Source organism: Ciconia boyciana, chromosome 1 (genome assembly GCF_034638445.1).
Source record: "Ciconia boyciana chromosome 1, ASM3463844v1, whole genome shotgun sequence".
NCBI classification, from domain to species: domain Eukaryota; kingdom Metazoa; phylum Chordata; class Aves; order Ciconiiformes; family Ciconiidae; genus Ciconia; species Ciconia boyciana.
In genome coordinates this window covers 160,116,149-160,136,905 of record NC_132934.1, presented here as the reverse complement: position 1 = coordinate 160,136,905, position 20,757 = coordinate 160,116,149, and the positions used below count along the sequence as shown (strand labels likewise).

General features: G+C 43.0%; 2 protein-coding genes across 4 annotated transcripts in view; one reads left to right on the top strand and one right to left on the bottom strand.

Annotated features, from left to right (window-relative positions):
- PCCA (propionyl-CoA carboxylase subunit alpha) overlaps positions 1 to 1,261 on the top strand; it is a 300,137-nt gene extending 298,876 nt beyond the window's left edge. Inside the window, exon 24 of the mRNA XM_072849938.1 lies at positions 973 to 1,261. Coding sequence (XP_072706039.1) covers positions 973 to 1,041 — 69 coding nt within the window. The 3' untranslated portion in view covers positions 1,042 to 1,261. The remainder of the gene's footprint in view (positions 1 to 972) is intronic.
- GGACT (gamma-glutamylamine cyclotransferase) overlaps positions 1,242 to 20,757 on the bottom strand; it is a 32,631-nt gene continuing 13,115 nt past the window's right edge. For 2 of the 3 annotated variants that reach the window (XM_072849939.1, XM_072849940.1), the window contains exon 2: positions 1,304 to 4,880. In XM_072849939.1, the coding sequence (XP_072706040.1) occupies positions 4,390 to 4,863 (474 nt within the window). In that variant the 5' untranslated portion in view covers positions 4,864 to 4,880 and the 3' untranslated portion in view covers positions 1,304 to 4,389. Of the gene's footprint in view, positions 4,881 to 20,757 lie in introns of all 3 variants that reach the window. The other variant, XR_012040391.1, reaches the window with a different exon arrangement.

Here is a 20,757-nt window from a genome sequence, read left to right as displayed (position 1 = left end):
TGGAAAAAGAAAAAAAAGAAGTAGATTTTTCACACTGTTTTCATCTCTTAAAAGATTGAGACTCGGGAATCGGGTAGGCTGCCTAGCTGTTGATTTAGAAATAAAGCTCTTTTTTGTACTTCTCATGGTGTCTTTGCCTGTGTATGGTGTTCAGCTTCATGTCTGGGGCAACGCAGTGAATATGCCTGCGCTACAGAGCCAGAGATACGCTTATAGCTCACGTGGCTTTAGACTCTCAAACTCGGACGTGGGCAGTAGTGTAGCAGTAGTAGCCTGGTATTTCGGGTATGCTGCAGGTTTCCCCTAGGAGCCCAAGGTAATATTTGGGTGAGTGAACTGAGCTAACTGCTGAATAAGGTTTTGACCAAGAATTGGGCACGTCAGTGTGAGCTCTGAATTAATACTGCAAGCAAACTCTAATATATAGCTTCAAGTATTTTCTGGAGCTCCATGTGCTGAAAGGGAATTCAAACACGTTACAGCCTTTTATAGAGGAAATGACGGACTAGTATAAGATGTTTGTGTTTTAAAATGCAGGAATCTGCATGTGAGTATGTAATTCAGCTACAGATGTAGTTGCATGTATTTGACAGGGGTAGTCCCTTTGCCCAGTTCAGTTATGTTAAAGGATCCAAATTCAGATTTGAATCAATCTATCTCAGCTGTCTGGGGATTGAGGGAAGCCCACTTCATGGCTGCAGTCCCAAAATTCAGTTACACTTGTGGAGTCTCCATCCTCAGAGATACTCAAAACTCAGCCGGACTCTGAGCACTGGAGGTCGAGCTGGCAACCTCTCAAGCCCCTTCCGACATACATGCGCCTGTGAGCCCCGTGGTGGTCATAATGTCGTACAGTGGCCATTTACCCTGTGCATGCAGATGTGATACTCTATATATGCAATGTCAACCAAGCCATTTAGTTAACCATGCTGTTGAGGAAGATTTGAAATTGTTTCTGTTTCTGTACTGTAGGTGAAAGCTGTGCACTGCAAAGCTGGTGATACTGTTGGAGAAGGAGATCTGCTGGTGGAACTTGAATGAAAGGTTGCGTCCACACTGTTGAATTAGCTAAGCCTTTATTATTTCCATCCATAAAGTAAAATCAAGGCAATTCAACACAGAAGATGGACAGTCCTATGTGCAAGATTTTATACAGTCATATTTATTGTATCAGTGGTTAAGACAGCAAACACAGATGTTAAACCTTGGCAACAGATCCCAGATTTTTACTTCCAGAAATACTTGTACATAACCTTTGTAATGCTTTGATTTTTCAGGATCAAATAAAATCAATAAAATACCATTTCTGCTTTAAAACAGGAAAAGCCTCTTTTTTAAAAGAAGAAAACAAACGCCCAAATCCGATTCATCTTCTCCATGGTAGTATCACTGGTTTGAGGCCCCAGCCAAACTGTACAGAATAGTTGGTAAGAGTGAAAAATTAACCACTGAGTGGTTGACCGAGCAGTTTTCCTATGCTCTGTGTAAGCGCTGAACAAGTACTGCTCATGGCTTAAATTCTGATCAGATTTATTGTAATATTTTGAAGCCTTTGTATAGACTAGATTTAAATTACAGGTTAGATATTTTATTTTGCTAGTGCAGACTTTCCGCATGTATTTGCATTTACAGTTGTAAGGGAATTTTCTTCTTTTATTCAGACTCCACACTCAAATTTCCCCCCCTTCTTTCAGTTGATTACTGGATGCAAGTCCTTACAGAAGGAGCTGGCACTGTCCCTGAAGCCCCTTAGCTGCCCCAAGGTATTGCTGGAGGCACTTGCTGTCCCTCAGGCCAAGCCTCCTCCTGAACTCTTAGAGGAAAGGGAGACCCAAGTGTCTGATCTTTTGTTGTGGAGGCTCTTACTAAAGACTGTGTGAAGAACTAGGACCGTTCATAATATGTAACTATATCCTGCTGAAGAGCTGCGTATCCAGTGTGGGCAACCAGAGGGGGCCTGGAGAGGAGGAAGAGACTTGAGCAGAAGTGAGAGGGCTGGTGACTTGGTCAGAACAGGTAAGAGGATGTATTTTTTTTCCCTCCTCACTCAGGAACTCCATGCCACAGGTGAAGATACCAGAAGTTTACTGGGTTCAAAATGTTAGTGTGTGGTTAACAGAGGCTCTTTCTTCCATTAGTGGATCTAGCTCCGTAAGTCAGCAGCTGCAGCTCACTACATACAGCGATACCTCCGCCGTCCCTGCACACTGTCAGCATCAGCTCTTTCCCTATGCTCTTGCCTAAGGCCTCCGCTGCTGCCCACTGCTGGGCCAGGACACTGGGCTACTCCTGCCTTTGGTCTCACCTCCTACAGCTGTTTTTTTTATACATACCTCTAAGTCACCGTTCCTGCTGTGCCTTGACCACTGCACCGGAGAAGAGGGGGCCTGCTCTCATTTTCTTGCCTAGGATGTGCAGAGTCATGCTACTTCCCAGAAAAATCCCTCTGGCCAGAGGCGCCTGGGCCCTTTACTGGAAGGTGAAGGACGAAAAGTCTGTGACAAGGCTGGTGACTCATGTTCAACCAGAAAGATTCATGATTCTGCTTGAAACTTCAGATTGAAGAGGTGTTTTTCGTGTTATTGAGATGCTGCCAACTACATCACATGGCCAAGGGGGAATAATGTAGTACAGGGACCTGCTTTGTTAAGTAGTTTACAAAACCCATCAAGATGAGTAAGGAGAGTGGTTGGGTAGTACCTGCCCTCCAGGAAAATTAATGCTTTTGGAGTTGGAGGAACTGAGGCAGACACCCTGCAGATCTTCCTACAAATGTCCTTAATGCCACCTTGCTCCTTCCAAAAGGAGCACAGTTCAGCTGCTGCAGGTTGCCCTAAACTAATTAAAAAAAAAAAAAAAAAAGTATGGTAAAGAGACACAACATGACTATTCTACCTTAAAATTTCTTAATTTATCTACTGCGGCAACACAAGCTTTCTCTCTGTTTTTCTAAATGAGATGCAGCAGTGTCTGTTCCTGATAAAGTTTAGGTTGATTGCTTACCGTGGATCCCTGGGCTGATTCCCTACCCTGGATCTCCTTTGGCCATCACAGGGCTACTGGCAGTGAAGCAGAAGTACAACGTTGTTCTTAATGGTATCCTTAGTACATTTCATCATAGTTTGGCTCACTGCATGGCATACATTCCCTGCTCGCATCCCTTTGGCAGCCTTGTATACTGTACAATCTATATGTACCAAACACTGCAGATGAAGGAAAATATAAGGCACAGTAGCATAACAACAGAAAGCCACAATTTTTCCAGACTGTACAGAAACCAGCACAGTTGGTTGGGTCAGGGGGACAACAGTTGTCTTTTCATCTTCACCCCCCTGCCCCCGCCCTGTTTAAATGTTGCAATAATCACAATACAGGTCCTTTTGATATTTTTTTATAATGTATATAAAATCTCCCCCCTGACAGGAAATTCAGTTTGCATATGGTTCCAAGTTCTGCATTAAAGTGCTTGGCTTAAAGTCACCCTGATAGTACACGCTCACAACAGCTGCATCTGCTGTAGCGTGGTGGGCAGCTGAAATCAGGTTTGCTTTCCCTGGTCCCCAATGCCCCACCCAACCCCCAGACCCCACAGTCACTCAGTGAACTGAAGTGGTACCTAAAGTGCTTAGAATGTTAAATTAAAAATATGATTTTAAATGTAATTCTCTTATATTCTTTTAATATTTCTTCACAGTACCTTATAAAACTAAAGATGTTTTAAAAATACTCTTTTCCAGTTCAGGAGAATGCTGCAACACAGAGTGAGAATAGTCTTTAAATTTTCTCTATTTCTCCAGCAATTTAATACTTGTTTTGAAGCTCACAGTATCTGTATGGTCATCTCTCCCCGTTTACATTCAGTAACCTACTAAACACCATTACAAGTGAGTATTAAACGTGAGTTGTGCTTTACTTTGTTTGCAGATGTGATTTTTTTTAATCACTTTCAGCTGTTAGTGCAATAGTATCATCATTAATCCTCCCACCTTGGAGAACTACACAAGAAAATTTGTCAATTCGGGTAAAAAAGAAAATTAGTCTGTTCCTCCGCCTTTCACTGACCTGAGTCATGCACTGAGGCAAAGGGGGGGATGGAGAAAATAACTAGACCCCAAAACCGATGTGCACAGGTAGCAGTTGTTTTACGCCTCATACAAACCCAGTTACTTGCAGCAGGTTAGCGGGGGCGAGGAGGACGCTGACTAGCCGGGGACGAGTCCCCATCTCTGGGCCTACAAGACTTCAACACTAGCGCCAAGGCTCCTGGGTTGGGAAGGTTACAAGAGATCCTGTGTTTTAATAGAAAGGTATTACAGCTTTCCTGGAAAGGTTACCGATCGACACATGCTTAGTACTACGTCTTCGGCCGGGCTGCGTTATCTCCCGTTTCTACTCCCGGCTTTCGCGTAGGACGTAGGAGAGGCCGTGCTTCCCCGAGGAGTCATAACTGTCATGGTAGGGGAGGCCGACCCACTCGGGCGGGTACGTCATCGTGCTGTACACGAAGCACTCCACGACGCCCTCGGCAGCTGCCCGCGCCTCGCCTGCGCCGCCCTTCCCTTCCCACTCCACCACCTCGATTCTCATCAGGGTACGCTGGTACATGTCTGGGCAGCCTTCAAACTCATCCAGGAACTGCAGCATCTGGTCGTCAACCGAGTAAATCTCCCCAGCAACGTGGTGTCCTGTTCCTGGGATGTTCAGCATGTAAGGAATGTTGTATTTTCCTGCAATCACCAGCGGGTACTTCTCCACCGTGCGGCCCCTTCCTTGGAATTTCGCTAGCCCCTTGGCCGTGTTGATCATGTGCTTGTAGTTGGGCTGGCCCTTCTTAAGCGTGCCGTAGACGAAGACACGAGCCATCGTACCTGCAAAAGCAGCTGAAAGACAAAGGTGTACATTACCCACATGGCTGCTGTGCCCAACACTCTGGAGAACCCCACCCGTGCCAAGATGCATTGTACGTGCAAGACTCTTCAGGTGCGTGCAAAAGTGTTCTCATAGTCCTACACCTCATTTAAATATCATACTAAATTCAACTATCTCTTTAAACTTTCCAGTCAAAAAGTGTAACAGTGAAAAACAGACACCAGGAGAAAGTCACACTTGCAGTTCTTTGCTGTAATCAAATTGCATCCCATGGTTTCTCTAAGGAATCCACAACATCAGCCAATGCATCCCTGAGCCTTTCTGCATTTTTTTTTCTCTCTCACCGTTATGGGAGCCAGCCCAGTGATGGAAACAAGCTCCACTTAGCACATCCTTTATGGGGGAGAAAAACATAAACCCAAAAGACATCATGGATCAGTTCAGCTAAGCAGGCATCTTCCTATGCTGTGCCACTGCATTTATGGTTTAATTAGCCCAGGTCAAACCTGCTTATTAAAACCTGCAGGAGTGAAGCCACAGTTAGTTTGTTTTCCCTTGTTAGGGTGTGGTGGTGTTTTTTCAAAGCCTGAACTGATGGCCCTGGTCACACACTCCCTGGGAAACCCAGCGGTGCTGACTCCGGGTGCGGCCCCGCACACCCTGGGGAAGTGCCTGCTTCCCTCCCTCTTCTGCTCAGGTTCCACTTTCACCATGGCAGCACTCAGCATTTGAAAAAAAACCCAACATTTTATTCAGTGACAGAAGAGCCTGGTTGCAGTTTGGAAGTTCATGTGTCTTCTTGTTTTGGGGTAAAATAAAGCACAGCGGCATTAATTATCCAAAAACAAATCAACGCAGTCAAACTTCTGGTCCTGTTGCACTGCAGTTGCATGTATTTGATGGTATTTTTTTCAAATAGTAACAGCAGCTTGGTCAGGCTTAATAAAAAAAAGGGAAGAGAAGAGCAAGCAGCACGATGCTCACAGCCGCAGCAAGCTAAGACTTCTGTGCAGGGAGCTGCACAGATGTTATTTCCATGTATTTACCTTGGGGGGCGGGGGGGAATGCGGTATTTTAGTGCTAACAAAACTGGAAGCTAGGGCTGCTGGCAGAAAGGCCAGGTAATGCCGTACTCCTGCTGACCCCAGATACCCAAAAGTGCTAAGCCACCTCTGCCTGAAGTAGCCGATTTGCAGCTGTGCTAGCCCTCTCTTGAAAACAGACCCTGAATGATGTTGTTCAACATTTATCTGTGAGCGTAAACCACTCAAAATTGGTTTTGATGGGATAAAAGGCTGGCTTTACTGAAAGGTGTGTGGGGGGGAAGGTACCTTCATAGTTCCTGGGTTATTTTTCATGCTGTGCCCCATTCATCCCCCATCATTTCCGTAGGGCAGAAGCAGTTCTGCAGTGTTCGATGGTTTCCCACGTTTTACCCTCGGTCACTGACTGGGCACTGACTGGTGACTCCATCACCCAACACGGCCATCTGGCAGCTACTCGCCAGCTACCCAGCATCAGAGGAGCACGTACAGCTCCTTTTGGAAGGAGGGTCATTAAACAATGTATTTCAAGTTTGAAAAATCTTTAAAAGCAGACAGGAAGTAGAAAATTAATGTATTTTCTGCTATTCACTCTTATTTTAGTAGACTGTTAGATCAGGTCAGTTATCCAAAGGGGTACATTGCTGGCCAAGAGGAGCGTCATTTAAAATAATCAGTAGCAAGGCACTTTCCCCCTCTGGTGAAGTAAACAGTTTTTCTCTGTAACAGAATACAGTTTTCTAACCAAAACTGGTGTGTGCCTTTATTTACTGGCAAACAGCTTTCACAAGGGAAAAAGGACCGCGCTGATTTTTTTCTCTGTATTTTATCAGATATACTTCAGAGTAATTTATCCTTCATGACATAAACGAGTTTTTTTGGATGCAGCTCATTCCCTCACAATAAAAAGAGCATTAATATGCAGTCGGTCCGACTCCCTTTTATAAGAAAAATCATTACCTTTCAGATTGTGTTTTGAATAACAAACACAGATCCTTCAGGAAGAAACTTGTCCCAGTGGGGATTGAGAAAGGATCAGAGTTAAGCACTGAAACATGCAATTAATTCCCATTAGGGGATTAGGGCACTCGTGTTCACTTTGAATCAGAAAAATGAATTGTGAATTAAATTGTTCACAACCAAGAGGTTACTTGTCAGAGTTAATAAGTTAAAAAATAAAAAGGAAAACCTAAAACGCACATAAAAAGCTCAATAGCAAGTGGTGCATCTGTAAGAAAAAGATACGTTTCATTTCCATCAAGCAAAAGCTCTATCCCTACTGTGCAGCTGCAGATAAGCTTCCAAAAAGTTTGCAGGGAGGAGTGTTACCCCTCCTGCAATTGGTGAAAACGAAGTATGCATTTCTGATGGCGTGGCAGCCGGTTCTTCAGAAACGTTACTGATTTAAAGCAACACATCTGTCATCCTAGTGCAGGGCCCACAAAATCCAGCAACGACAACAGCCGAAAACCTTGCTAACCCAGGTTTGGATAGTGTTTCCGATTTAGCATTTGAGTAGATGGATTCAGCGGGCAGTACGAACGGAGATGGAGTGGGAATCTGAAGTTTCAGCCACAGTTTGTGTAGAGCCTGAGGCTGATGTACTGGTAGAGCTGTGGCTTCGCGGGCAGGCGGCCGCTGAGCTCCCCATCGCACCGCTGCGGTCCACAGCGGCCCTGTCGCTCACGTGGGCTGGGCTGGGTGCAATGACTTCTCCTTCTATTAAAAGGAAAAAAAAAAAAAGCCAAGCCCAGTCACCCCTGGCTGAGGAGTGATTGAAATAAACCTGGTAAAAACATTTTCTGAACGTTGCTCCATATAAATAAGACATATACACTTTTCTGTGCAATACATCTGGTCTCCTGCGCGCCATGCGTTGCGTTGCAGAAAGGCTGTTAGACGTATCAGCATCATTTCTAGCACGCGCATATCGTGGGCTTTCAAAACATTTTTAGCCACCTTGTGGCAGGAGAGTAAAGAGCAGAATTTTATTTGAGGGTCATTTCACAGACTTCCACTAAGCAGCTGAAAAGAGTTATAGACAACATCCCTTCACTGAATCACCAACAAGAAGTTGCATTTTCTCACTTAATCCAGTTTGACACTTCTTACCTACACTAAACCACCTAAGAGGTAAAGAAAACCCACCAAAAACCAAACAACCTCCCCCCAACTCTATACTGAGTATTAGCTGCCAGGACAAAACAAACCCATTCAGAAGGTACTTTCATGAAATATTAATTCCAGAATCATTAAAATTTAATGGCATGGGGAAATGCGAGTGAAAGCTGTATGTCATCTCTTCAAACTATTTCTTTAAGCTATGAAAGATGACCTGCTGAACCACTCGTGGGATCAAATACTAGTTGCTTCGTTATGCAAGGTGCAAAGATTAGAAAATAAAGTAACTATTTCAGGATCATGCAGGTAGAAGATGCTGTTGGGTGAAAATACAAGTGGCTCCTAACTGGCACCGGCCAGCAGCCCGGGTTGCCACTCAGCGTTAGCGGTGGTAGGGCTGCATCACCGTATCCACATCTGCCCTCGCCTACCGATGGAGTTTTGGGTCAGGGCTTTAGTCTTCCCTCTTGGGGCCCAACAGCTCCAGCATGGTGAGAGAGGGATGGGCGGCCATGGGGCCAGTCTCTGGCTCAGTCAACACACACTCACAGGTGAAGCTGAACTGCTGCAACCAGGCTCTTTGCTCCCAGGTTGTGCCCAAACAAGACCTCGCTTCCCAAGCAGCAGCAGCTTCAACAAGAAACATCCTTTTACCACGACTCGGACAATTATTGGATCCTACCAGCTTCTTTTGAAAATAAAATAAGAAATAGTGTGTGCACTATGCCGGCTCCAGGGCTGTTTCCAATCGCGGTAGCAGGGGTTTTGGTTTTATTTTGTTGAAACTTTTTCTCCCAACTCAGAAAGTATCCATTTCTCTCCCTCCATACAGTAACATTATTTTCCCTTGAGAAAAATTCTCCACGTTGGCTCGGTGACCAGATATAGTTACACATTAATTCTTCAGAAGTTTCTTAAAACTGTAGGAAACAGGTGAAAAAACAAAATGCCTTGAACTTTAAACTTGAGCCCAGTCTGTTTGAATGAAGCGAGTTTTAAGGTCACTCTTTACTCAATGCTAACTTTCAAGAAGGACTAACATGCCAGAGAGGACTCCTGGGACCGCATCCTGTTGGTCCTTTGATGCTTTCATTTTGTTGCTTGCTATTTTCTTTATAGCACAGACAAGGGCTTCCTGCCCAGGCCGACCCCTTTCCAACCTTGCTGAATACCTCGGAAAAAGTTTATGGCAAGACACCTTTCTTACATTAACCACAGAGGCACCAGCAAAATGATGGCTCCTTTGAAATCAGGAGGTTACGGTCTCCTCGCAGCAGTCGTCTGCTCAGAAACGGCAAGCTGCTGGTTTGTGAAAACAAACAAGAGTATTAGAGTAACCAGTGCCACGCTGGACGCTACCAGGCACTACCTGAAATGCCACTTAACCTCCTTTGCAGATACTTTTCATTTCACTTCTGGAGAGTTTACATCCCCAAACCAACAAATACGCCTGCGCTGAAGCTGGAGTATCTCGGAGGCGTTTATCACCAGGAGGCAGAGCGAGGATGCCTTCCCTTCGGACAAGCATCAATCACAGCGCTGCTCAGGTGCCTCGCACCCATTTGGCATCACAGCAAACATTTGCCTTTTGTCTGTTTGAAGCCGTTTCCAATCACTTTCAACTCTACTGCACAGAGAAATTTCATTAGATTAATTTTTACTACTACCAGAAAGAGTTTCATTTCCAAAGTGACTGCGAGGACCAGCTACAGAAGCCTCCAAGCGACAATCAGATAAAACCACCACATGCAGAAAAGATGCTGGGGGTGCGATGCAGAAACATGCTGGACACACCGTTAGACTGATTAACAGACTAAATTTCTAGACAGTGCAGAGACAGGAGGGGATTGCCAGCACATTAGGAAGACAAGAAAAGGAGGATGAAGAAAATGGAAAGTCAATGGATGTGGACAAATTGAGCTGGGGGGAGAAGCTGTCCCCCCAAGAGAATATTATATCAGTATTATTGACTGTTTTGTCCTAATATTAAGTAATAAAAGTATTATTGTATGAACCTCTGACAGAATATTATATCAAGTTCTTTTGAATATACTTGAATATACAAAGTATGTATCTTTGACTATACAAAGAACAAACCAGTTCTTTGAACTGAATTGTAGTCCGCAATTAGAAACTTGTGGACCTCAAAAGTAGTTAGAAAGAGCTCAGGGCAGAGCACTCAGTCCAGGATGGGTTTTTTGGGGCACAGACTGAACAAGCAGGAGCTTAAACAGGAGCTGACAAGATGGGGCATAATCACCTACAAATATGGGTAAAGGTTTTACAGAAGAGACAATTGATTCTCCACATACATGAACACACAGCTGGCCAAAATTTCTACACGGAATAATTAACATGGATAGGAACAGCTTTCTAATCATAAGAACAAGCATAATAAGTCACCACAAAGAGGCTTGAGAGCCCAGCGTCCCCTATATGAGCGTGGTCAACAGCAGATACCTCAGCAAGAGCACAAGAACAGGGAAAGGTGACAGCGATGCATTTTCCAGACTTGGGTGCAGACCCTTCCTAAGCCAGAGGCGACGAGCACCGTGGTGCATAAAGGCCTTTTCCTCCTGTGAGTTCGCACCACCGCTTTTGTGAATTGTCAGCAATGGCAGCAGCCTGCGGCAGGCAGCCCCATGCCTCGACTCCACGTGGGTGCATGAGATGCAAAGTGCTTTGGGGTTTTTTCCCCTGCCGCCTGCTTGCTTCATCTGACGGCTCTTCCTCGGAGTCAGGGGTCTCTGTGCACCTTCTCTGTGCCACCAGATGCTTTTTCAGCTCTTGCTTTCTTTTAGGCTGACGAGTCCATGTGTGTTTAACAGAATGGAAAACACTCCTTAACTGCGATCATCTTTGTCACCTCTTCCTCTAACTTTCCTGGTTCTCCTATAGTTTTTTGAGATAGGAAAACCCGAACTGAAATATTTGAGAATGGATAAACCATGGATTTATACACAAATATAAATCACATCTCCTGTTCACACTCCTTTCCCTCCCAAAGCCTTTTTGACTGCTGTTGAGCAACGGACTGATGTTTTGGAAGAACACAACGATACGTCAAGCATCTTATTCTCGAGTGGCAACTGGGGTGTGAAGCATTGACTGAATGCTTCAACAGCGTTGAAGCCTTGAAAATTGGAACTCTTGAAAAATAAGTATTTGTCCAAACTATCATGGATGCTATAGTTAATCTTGCTTTAGGGAAAGGTAGCAGACTAGATGGCTTCTCAAAATCCCACTTAGCATGGTGGGTCCTTATTGATGCTGTTTCAAGTACACGACAATTAATCCAAATGACATACACAGAAATGTCTCATCTTTGCACCTTTAGTACAGATGCTTAAACTGTTACATCTACACAAAAGGAAAAAAAAAAATTTAAAATGGAGCATTAACTTTAAACGCCAGATCGCTGTTACAGGAAAAAAGTAGAAAACAACTTTTGATAGGGCAGCCCTGCTATGCCAGCCCCGCTGCCGGTACCGTTTCGGACGCTACCGTGAATTTGAAGTGGTTTCCGTCATTGACATGCAGAGCACAGCCCAGGGTTTCAAACCGCTGACATCCTGAAACTCAGGACACAGCCTGCAGCTTGGACGGGTTCCCCGCGAGGTCAGCACACTGATTTACATGCCAATACCCGGAGCGGTCAGTTCGCTGTTTTGGACCGAGAAGAGCATCCCGGCCTGTGAAACACGGCAAACACTTTTCAGTACCTAGGCATGGGAACATATTTTTCTACACTGAAAAGATGGTGAGAGAGAGAAGGGGAAGTGAGAAAAGATGATGTCTGTGTGAGATCGTGAGGTGCCTTTCCACAAGGGAACTGGGGGAACGGCCGCACAACGATGCTCTGTGAGGAGGTGAGAGGCGCCCAGGTCATGGCACAGCACTGGCCCCTCATCCCGCGGGAGCGTGACTGAGCCTGGAAAGGAGATGTCAAATAAAAACCCATCGTTCAGCAACAGGAGCCTCCCGCCGGCAGGAGCCTGTGGCTCTGGAGGCCATCTTCTGCCTTTGCTCCGGCCGGCACGGAGGTGCGACAGCACGGGGCTGCGGGCGAGACGTGCTCTGCCCGGGCGAGAGCCGGCAGCCCGGCAAGCGCCTGGCGGTGCCTCTCAGGCCTCGCCATGCAGCCGGCCGGGCGAGACGGCAGCCGGCCGTACCGATGGAATAGCGGGAGGCCGCTGCGGACAGCGGCTCCGCAGGCGGCGGCAGGATGGCTCACCGGGATGAGCCAAGGTGCCAGAGCCTCGCAGCACCATGCAGAGGGGTCATGGCAACATGATGCTCCTCAAACCTCTCTAAAAACCAAACCAAAGTGCAGATGTTCGGGGAACAAAATCTGCTCTGCTAAATAAGCCAAAGAGAAAATCCAGGTATAAATCTGGGAACAGTGTCATGTAACACTGCACTATTTTTCCCTCCAGAAACCACCTACCTACCCCAGCGTGGACCAGCTACTGAAACACAAACCTTTGACTGAGGCAGAAATGAAGCATCAGAAAACCCCAACAGACTGGTTTTTTTCAGCCTGCAATTCCTTGGGGAACTACAGGCTGCTTTTAAGGGCCAAGGAAAGGTAATTTATACACATTTACAGCATGCACATATACACACAAGAATTTTCTACACAGAGCCATGCTTTGCTTGTAAAGTGTTAGTGGTCCACGGAAAAGGAGAGGGGAAGATTAAAACCAGCTGTACTGGAGGAACCACCAGATTTAAACGCAAACAATATTTGAAATATTCAACCAGGAAGGGTACAGACGGCCTGGAGTAATGGCCAACACCTTCACTCGGAAGCAGGGTCATACAAATTTTGTGAGGGTTGGAAGGAGTAGTGGATAATAAGGTATATCTATACTCGTAGAAGATATACTAACATGAATGCTTTTTTATTTGTATGTATGCCACTAGGTAGCAGTGGAAGAAGAAAAGGCCCTTCTTGACATTTGGAGGACTGCAGCTGAGGTTACTAATGGTGCACAAAAGGAAAAGTGGAGTATTCATATAATAATAAAGGAGAATTGCAGAATCACTGGTTTGCGGCTACAGCTCTGAAGCAAGTCAAACCACTGGTCTGGAGACAGCCATTGGATGAACAGTGGAAAACGTAAAAAGATGAAAAAATTTCAACATATTTTCTTTGTGATACACAGAAATATTTTTTCCCACTTTATTTAATTTATTCAGGTCAATTTTTTTAAAGCTAAGAAACTGATTATGGTTTTTTTGGGGGGTGGTGGTGGTGTTTTTTTGCCTCCCCCCCCCGCCTTTTTTTTTTTTATTTTTTTTTTTTAGAAAGAAGGGAAGCTTGTACCATCCTTTCAGTCTCTGAATCAAATTTGTGGAAAAGCATAATATTTAACATGTGACATACTGGTAACAAAGCAAAGAACCTCAACAGGCTGCCCAGGGAAGTGGTTGAGTGACCATCCCTGGAGGTATTTAGAAGATGTGCAGACATAGTGCTTAAGGACATGGTTTAGTGGTGGACGTGGCAGTGCTAGGTTAACAGTTGGACTCAATGATCTTAAAGGTCTCTTCCAACCTAAATGATTCTATGATTCTATTCAATTTCACTAACTGCAGTTATTTTATTTGCCTAATTAATTAAATGTGTATGTAAGTCTTACTTTGATAAGCTATGCAGGTAGTTTTATTTAATAAAAAGACTTTTTTAAAAATTAATTTCAGCTTGCAGCTCAATGCAACTCAAAAATAAAAACCCAACCCATATCTCAGCAACAAATCTCTCCCACCATTTTCTAATATAATATAAGGTAAGAAAATAGAAACCAAAACGGAACACCAAATCAAAACTACAAAGAACCATGAACAGATGTCTATAATTACTTCAGTCCCACTGAGGCATATCACTTCTGTTTAGAAATTAGTACTGAGTTTACTATAGAAAAGATAAAAAGTCACAGATCATCATGAGAAGAAAACTAATGAGTTATTTCAACTGTCCTGGTCTTGATTTTTGTTCTCCAAGAAAGACTTGCAAAGTCCTGCAGTGAAATCTGAAACATACCTCATCTCCTTCTTCATCAACTGGGAAAGCATGTTATACTTATCTCAGAGTAAAATACATTTACTGGCCTGCTATCTTCTAGACAGAAGAAACAAACCCATATTCTGGGGGCATCCAAAAAAGCCTGAAATGGCACTCAGCAAGGCACTGGGGTAATTGCTTTCAGATCCAGAAGACATACTGACCAGAATCTCAAATACCCTCCTGCCTGCTAGAGTCAAAGATAAGCAAGAAGACAAGAAATTCCCAATTTGTTTGTTTGTGTCCTGTAAGGATGTGTTGAATGAAACATTTACTTTCAGGTAAGGAGTGGTTTGGTCTCTGATGCAGAAACAGGTTCTGTAGTCTGATGCAAAATTTAACATGGGTCTGTATTTACTGAAGAACAAGGAAAACCAGCTACACAAGCCCTTAAATCTTCTCCTGGAGCCACAAGAGGCTCACAAGAAATACTGATGGAAATAATTCCATATCTCTACTTAGATATACCTTTGCAATTGCAAAAAAAGCTATTTTAGTTTTATGATTGCATGTAGAATTTACTCTAATTGAAGGTCTCCTTGGCAGTGTCCAGGATCCCTGGAAGGAAGCCTTAATGAAAGGCATCTTAAACCAAAGGTCTGGCTGTAATAGGAAAACATTATATAATATTCATCTGAATTATACAGACATTTACATGAGACAGAATTATTTACAAATAAAATATTTATATAAATGAAAATTGCCTTATACATGCTGTGCAGCCTCTTTTCAGTGACCTTTGAGAAGGAATTTCTTTTTTACCAACTTGATAAAGGAAGAAGAGCAGAATCAAGTACTGGAAGTAAATGAGAAGGGGAATAATATGCAATGTGGTTCTGAATGCAAAAGCGCCAGACCAATGTCATTAGAACAACCTCCTCTGACAGGGATAATGCAATGGACTTGGAGTCAAGTAAAATTCTTTATTTAATATGCAGTGAAAATATCTCCAGACCAACTCATAGGGAAGAACTATACGTGAATAAGGAGTTAGTTAAGGGAAGATTATAATGGACTATATTAAAATAAGGAGTAATAAGCACAGACAGAAGTTACTGGTTATATTCCTCAGGAATCGATGTTATTTTATTTATTAGTGGTCTTGCTACAGCAAGTAGTTGTGTGCCTACCACATCTGTTCATGATGCATCCTGAGGAGGACTGGTTCATGCTACAGACATACTAGATGGCCTATAAACTGTGTAATTGAATTAAGATGGCTTTTAACGATACAAGGTGCAGAAACATATGCTTAGGGACCACTGACAAGAACTTCTGGGGACTCATCCCTTGAAGGCAATGAAGGAATCATAGAATATCTCAATTAGGAAGGGACCCATAAGGATCATTGAGCCCAGGAATCAAGCTCCTCGCAGGACTAGCTACAATGAAATCAAATGACTAAGAGCATTGTCCAGATGCTCCTTGAACTCTGACAGACTTGGTGCCATGACCACTTCCCTGGGGAGCCTGTTCCAGTGACCAACCACCCTCTTGGTGAAGAGCCTTTTCCTGATGTCCAGTCTGAACTTCCCCCGACACAGATTCATTCCATTTCCTCGTGTCCTATTGCTCATCACCAGAGAGAGCAGATCATAGAATCACAGAATCATTTAGGTTGGAAAAGACCTTTAAGATCATCGAGTCCAACCATTAACCTAACACTGCCAAGTCCACCACTAAACCAGGTCCTTAAGTGCCACATCTACATGTCTTTTAAATACGTCCAGGGATGGTGACTCAACCACTTCCCTGGGCAGCCTGTTCCAATGCTTGGTAACCCTTTCAGTGAAGACATTTTTCCTAATATCCAGTCTAAACCTCCCCTGGTGCAACTTGAGGCCATTTCCTCTTGTCCTATCACTTGTTACCTGCGAGAAGAGACCGACCCCCACCTCGCTACAACCTCCTTTTCAGGTAGTTGTGGAGAGCGATAAGATCTCCCCTCAGCCTCCTTTTCTCCAGGCTAAACAACCCCAGTTCCCTCAGCCGCTCCTCACAGGACTTGTGCTCCAGACCCTTCACCAGCTTCGTTGCCCTTCTTTGGATGCGCCAGATCAGCATCCTCCCCTCCACTGCCCACCTTGAGGAAGTTGCAGACTGTGAAGAGGTCGCCCCTCAGCCTTCTCTTCTCCAAGCTGAACAAACCAAGTGCCCTCAGCTGCTCCTCCTAAGTCTTACCCTCAAGGCCTTTCACCAGCTTGGTTGCCCTCCTCTGGACACACTCTAATAGTTTGATGTCCTTCTTGTATTGAGGCACCCACAACTGCACACAGTACTCGAGGTGGGGCCGCACCAGTGCAGTGTAGAGTGGGACAATCACCTCCCTCGACTGGCTAGCTATGCTGTGCTTGGTGCACCCCAGGACACGGTTGGCCCTTTTGGCTGCCACGGCACACTGCTGACTCATATTCAACTTGCCATCAACCCAAACCCCCAGATCTCTTTCCGCGGGGCTGCTCTCCAGCCTCTCGTCCCCCAGTTTGTGCGTATAACCAGGATTACCCCATCCCAGGTGGAGAATCTGGCACTCGCTCTTGTAAATTTCATACGGTTGGTGATTGCCCAGCTCTCTAGTCTATCCAGGTCTCTCTGTAAGGCCTCTCGACCCTCGCAGGATTCCACAGCTCCTCCTAGTTTAGTACCATTGGCAAACTTACTTAATGTACATTCGATTCCTGCATCCAGATAATTTATAAAAACATTGAAGAGCACTGGCACTAAAATTGAGCCCTGGGAAGCCCCACTGGTGACTGGCTGCCAGCCTGATGTAACCCCATTTACTATAACTTTCGGTGAGCAAATGGCTGACAGGTCGGGCTCAATGTATTATGGACTTGTTTAGCTGTGTGGTGGACATTTTGTCCAGAATGATACTGTGAGAGACAGTATGAAAAGCTTTCCTAAAATCCAAACCCACCACATCTACTAGCTTCCCTTGGTCAACTAGATGGGTGACCTTGTCATAAAAGGAAATACTTGTATATTTTGGTCGACTGCAGAATGACAAGTGAAAGAAGCCAAGCTGTAGGCCAAGAGAAAATAATACTCAAGGAGAATCATGTATGTTTTGCAGTCCTCAGAAATTCCCATCCTCATTTTCCAACCATTCCCATTCAGAGATTTCCCTCTTCTCACATGAATGAGTGCATGGATGTTGGAGGTAAATACCAGCACAGGACATGTTCCTCATCAGCTACAAGAGACACCTATGCCAGCCACCAAGATGACATGGTTGTAAGAGGGCAGCACAGCTGGAACAAGTATTTCAAAGAAACACTGGAGACATCACAAAAGGTACCAGTAAAATCTCATTTAGAACAATTACAAGAAAGTGACCTCATCTGTACTCAGAAACATCAATGAAAGGTTCAACAAGTGCACAGATGGGAAAGTTGTTAGTTTCCTTGATCACTCTTTTATAGGGTTAAAAATAGAGAGATGGAATGGCTTAGACTTGCAAATACAGACTTATTCTTTTTACCATTGTGTGAGTTGCATTATCTTAGGGCAAGCATCTATGACTTTTTCTGCAGTTATGGATGTCTGTATTTAATGATTTGAAGGTGGTCCTATGCGCCTAAAAGTTTCACATTTTCCAGCACCAGGTAATTTTGTGAAGGATTTTACTTCTACAAACCAGGTGGTTTCCATCTCCAATATGTTCCTACATCATGACAGCATATATAGTAGCTGAAAAAGCATTTCTTTTTTTTGAAAAAAAAAAAAAAAAAAAAAAAAAAAAAAAAAAAAAGGCATTCTAGGGACATAGGTCTTCAAAGTTACTTCGGGTGCACATCAGAGCAAACTCACATACCGTAAGGCATTCAAATATCTAGAAGAGTGTCCAACTACACCTATCCATCAATCTAGACTTTGTGTTGGGAAAAGAGGCATGGAGGGCAGACAAGGCAATATTACAATATAAAATGTTCTGAATGACTCAGGCTAGATCTTAAGATGTAGCCAATTTAGGACTGGAGCAGATCCCAAGCAAAGGTGATTAAGCTTCAGAGGAAATTAGCATATCCTCTGACTAGCTTTACTATCTCCCCTCTACAGCCTCCTCACACACCCCAAACATGGGACAAAATTATGAGAAAAGAGCATGGCTAAACTGGCTACATTAGTAGTCAACAGAGCAGACCAAAGGGGATGCACAGATTTCAGCATGAAAAGGGTAACTGCCAAAGTAGCATCCACTGCCTATACCGTGGGACATGAGGCAGAAGTGACAATGGGAACACTATATTAATCCTTTTCCAGGGTTTGCAATGGGTTTTATTTTATTTCTCTGCTTTATTGGGATCCTACCTTTCCAAATAGGTCCCAAATACCCGGTAGTATGTAGAGTATCCTCCAATTCACTTCCTTATACTTTACTTTTTCCAATTTTAGTGTCAGTGAACAGGATGAGTAGGACAGGAAGAGCAAGTCCTAAGACTTCTCTATCCTTCCAAGTGAAAACTTTCCTCTTGCATTGGGATCAACAGACATTTTCAACACACACCCCCTCTCAGCACAAACTGATATATGATATAAAACCAACTGCTCTTCTTGTTAGCAACTTTCCTCCTAATTTAAAGTAAATTCATAACCACAATTTATAATCTATTTTTATGCCACAACTAAAGAGAAGAGCCTTCACTAAATACCATGGAGAAGTCAGCAACATGCTTTTAAAAACAGACTGCTTCCACTGAAAGGTCTTGGCTCATAGCAACTATGGCCTGGGAGTTTCAAGAGGTAGTTCTGGGTGAACACTTGTACACCCTCACATCAAATACATTTCACAATGGAAAGCTGAAATAAGAAGGGAAGATTTTACAGATTAACCAAATATCATATTTTTGGACTTAAGATGATGTTAACTGAAAATTTTAAAGATAAATATTATCGATACAACGTTGAAAATGCACAAAACATTATTAAATAACTGCTTAGTCCAACTTGGCAGTACAAAGTTACATTTCAGCTCTTGAACAAATCAATCACTGCCCTCCCAATGCCACTCCCCTGCCCAAATATCATGTAGTACAGCAGTCTCTGGTAACTCCCAATCCCTAAATACAGGAATATGTTATTATTCTGAACACCATTTGTCCCAGATTTGACAGACAGTATCTAGGGACATTTGGAATCTCAATTAATTTTACTTCTGCATTCTTTAAGCAAATAATCACTTACTGATGCTAATTAACTGAAGAAGAATTAAATAATATAATTAGAGAGTTACACTAGACGCAAATCAAGAAATAGTGTACTACTTAAGACACAGGAAAAAGATAAACTACACAAGAATTTAATTATGTCTTTTTTTGATATGGCTTAAAAATAAAGGTGATGAACAAATCACTTCTGATTTTCAACATGTGAACATTTCTTTTAAAATACATAACTCAAATTATTGTCAAATGACAAACCTTCACTGGTTCGCTATTTACTCCACAATAACTATCAATTAATAAAGGCATGCTTCTGAATACATAATGCATTACATTTTTTACTTTCAACACCTGGTGTCACCAGAATAACGCTGTATATTTCTAAAATGCTCTGCAGTTGTGTGTGCTTTGATTTTAGGGCAGTTAATACTTCAAAAGAGGTGGAACCATAGAAAATTATGGGAAGCGATGCACATCGACGATTTTTGTGGTTAAATGATATATCATCAGTTAACTGACCATGACAGGTCATTTTAAAAATGAAACTCAAGGTGTCTAAAAGCCTTCATCCCTTAGTCAAGGTCAGAAGCAAAGTGAAAATTCTGCTCTATCCCCATATTTTGAGCAAGCTAAATCCTACACCTGTTTTGCAAAAAGGCTTTAACTGGTGACTTCTGCTACACCAGAATTTAGCTAATCGCAATTAATTTTTGTTCTGGCTAATCACTACTTTTCTGTCTGGTCTAGGGCTGTATTAATTGGTTATTATGACAGTTCCACTGAGAATAGACAGAGGAGAGTGATTTTGATTGATTATTGTTTGGAGCTCCTTGTATCTCTAAGATACTAAATAAAAAATTAACTATCAAAGAAGATTTAATTAATCTCAGTCTCTCCTTCCTTCCATTCTATCAGCAAGACAGAGCTGATAAAAAATTGACAAATTCATGGAAAATGCAAAGAGAGTCACCATTGGTGACCCTGTATTTAATTAAAATAATGAGAAAGTACATGTATTTATTTGCTTTAAACTTTAGATAATGGGCATAAGAGAATGAAAGCTTTCTCAGTTTTTGATGCTTATTTCAAAACCGAAACGGAATTATGGCAGGCAGTTAGATCAACTGGTGTAAGATCTAAGTTGTGCTATGTTTTTTTTTTTTTTAAGTATAGCTTTTCAAATAAATTAGTGAAAGAATCCTGAACTTTTGAAAGAAGAGTCATAAGCTTGTTGTACAGGAAATATTGGAAATACTGTATTATAACAAATGAATGCAATACTTTAGAAACTTCAGAACCTTTTGATTCTATTTTGGAAGAAAATTCTGTATCGGAAAACAGAGGAACATGTGGTCAAGATATTTGTAATTAATTTTGTAAAAACATATTCAGACTGACATTTCCCTTCCACTAATTACATGAGCTTTCTACAGCAGACATTCCAAAGTCATATTGTCTTCCAATATTTTTTCAATAAGATATAGGGACTTCT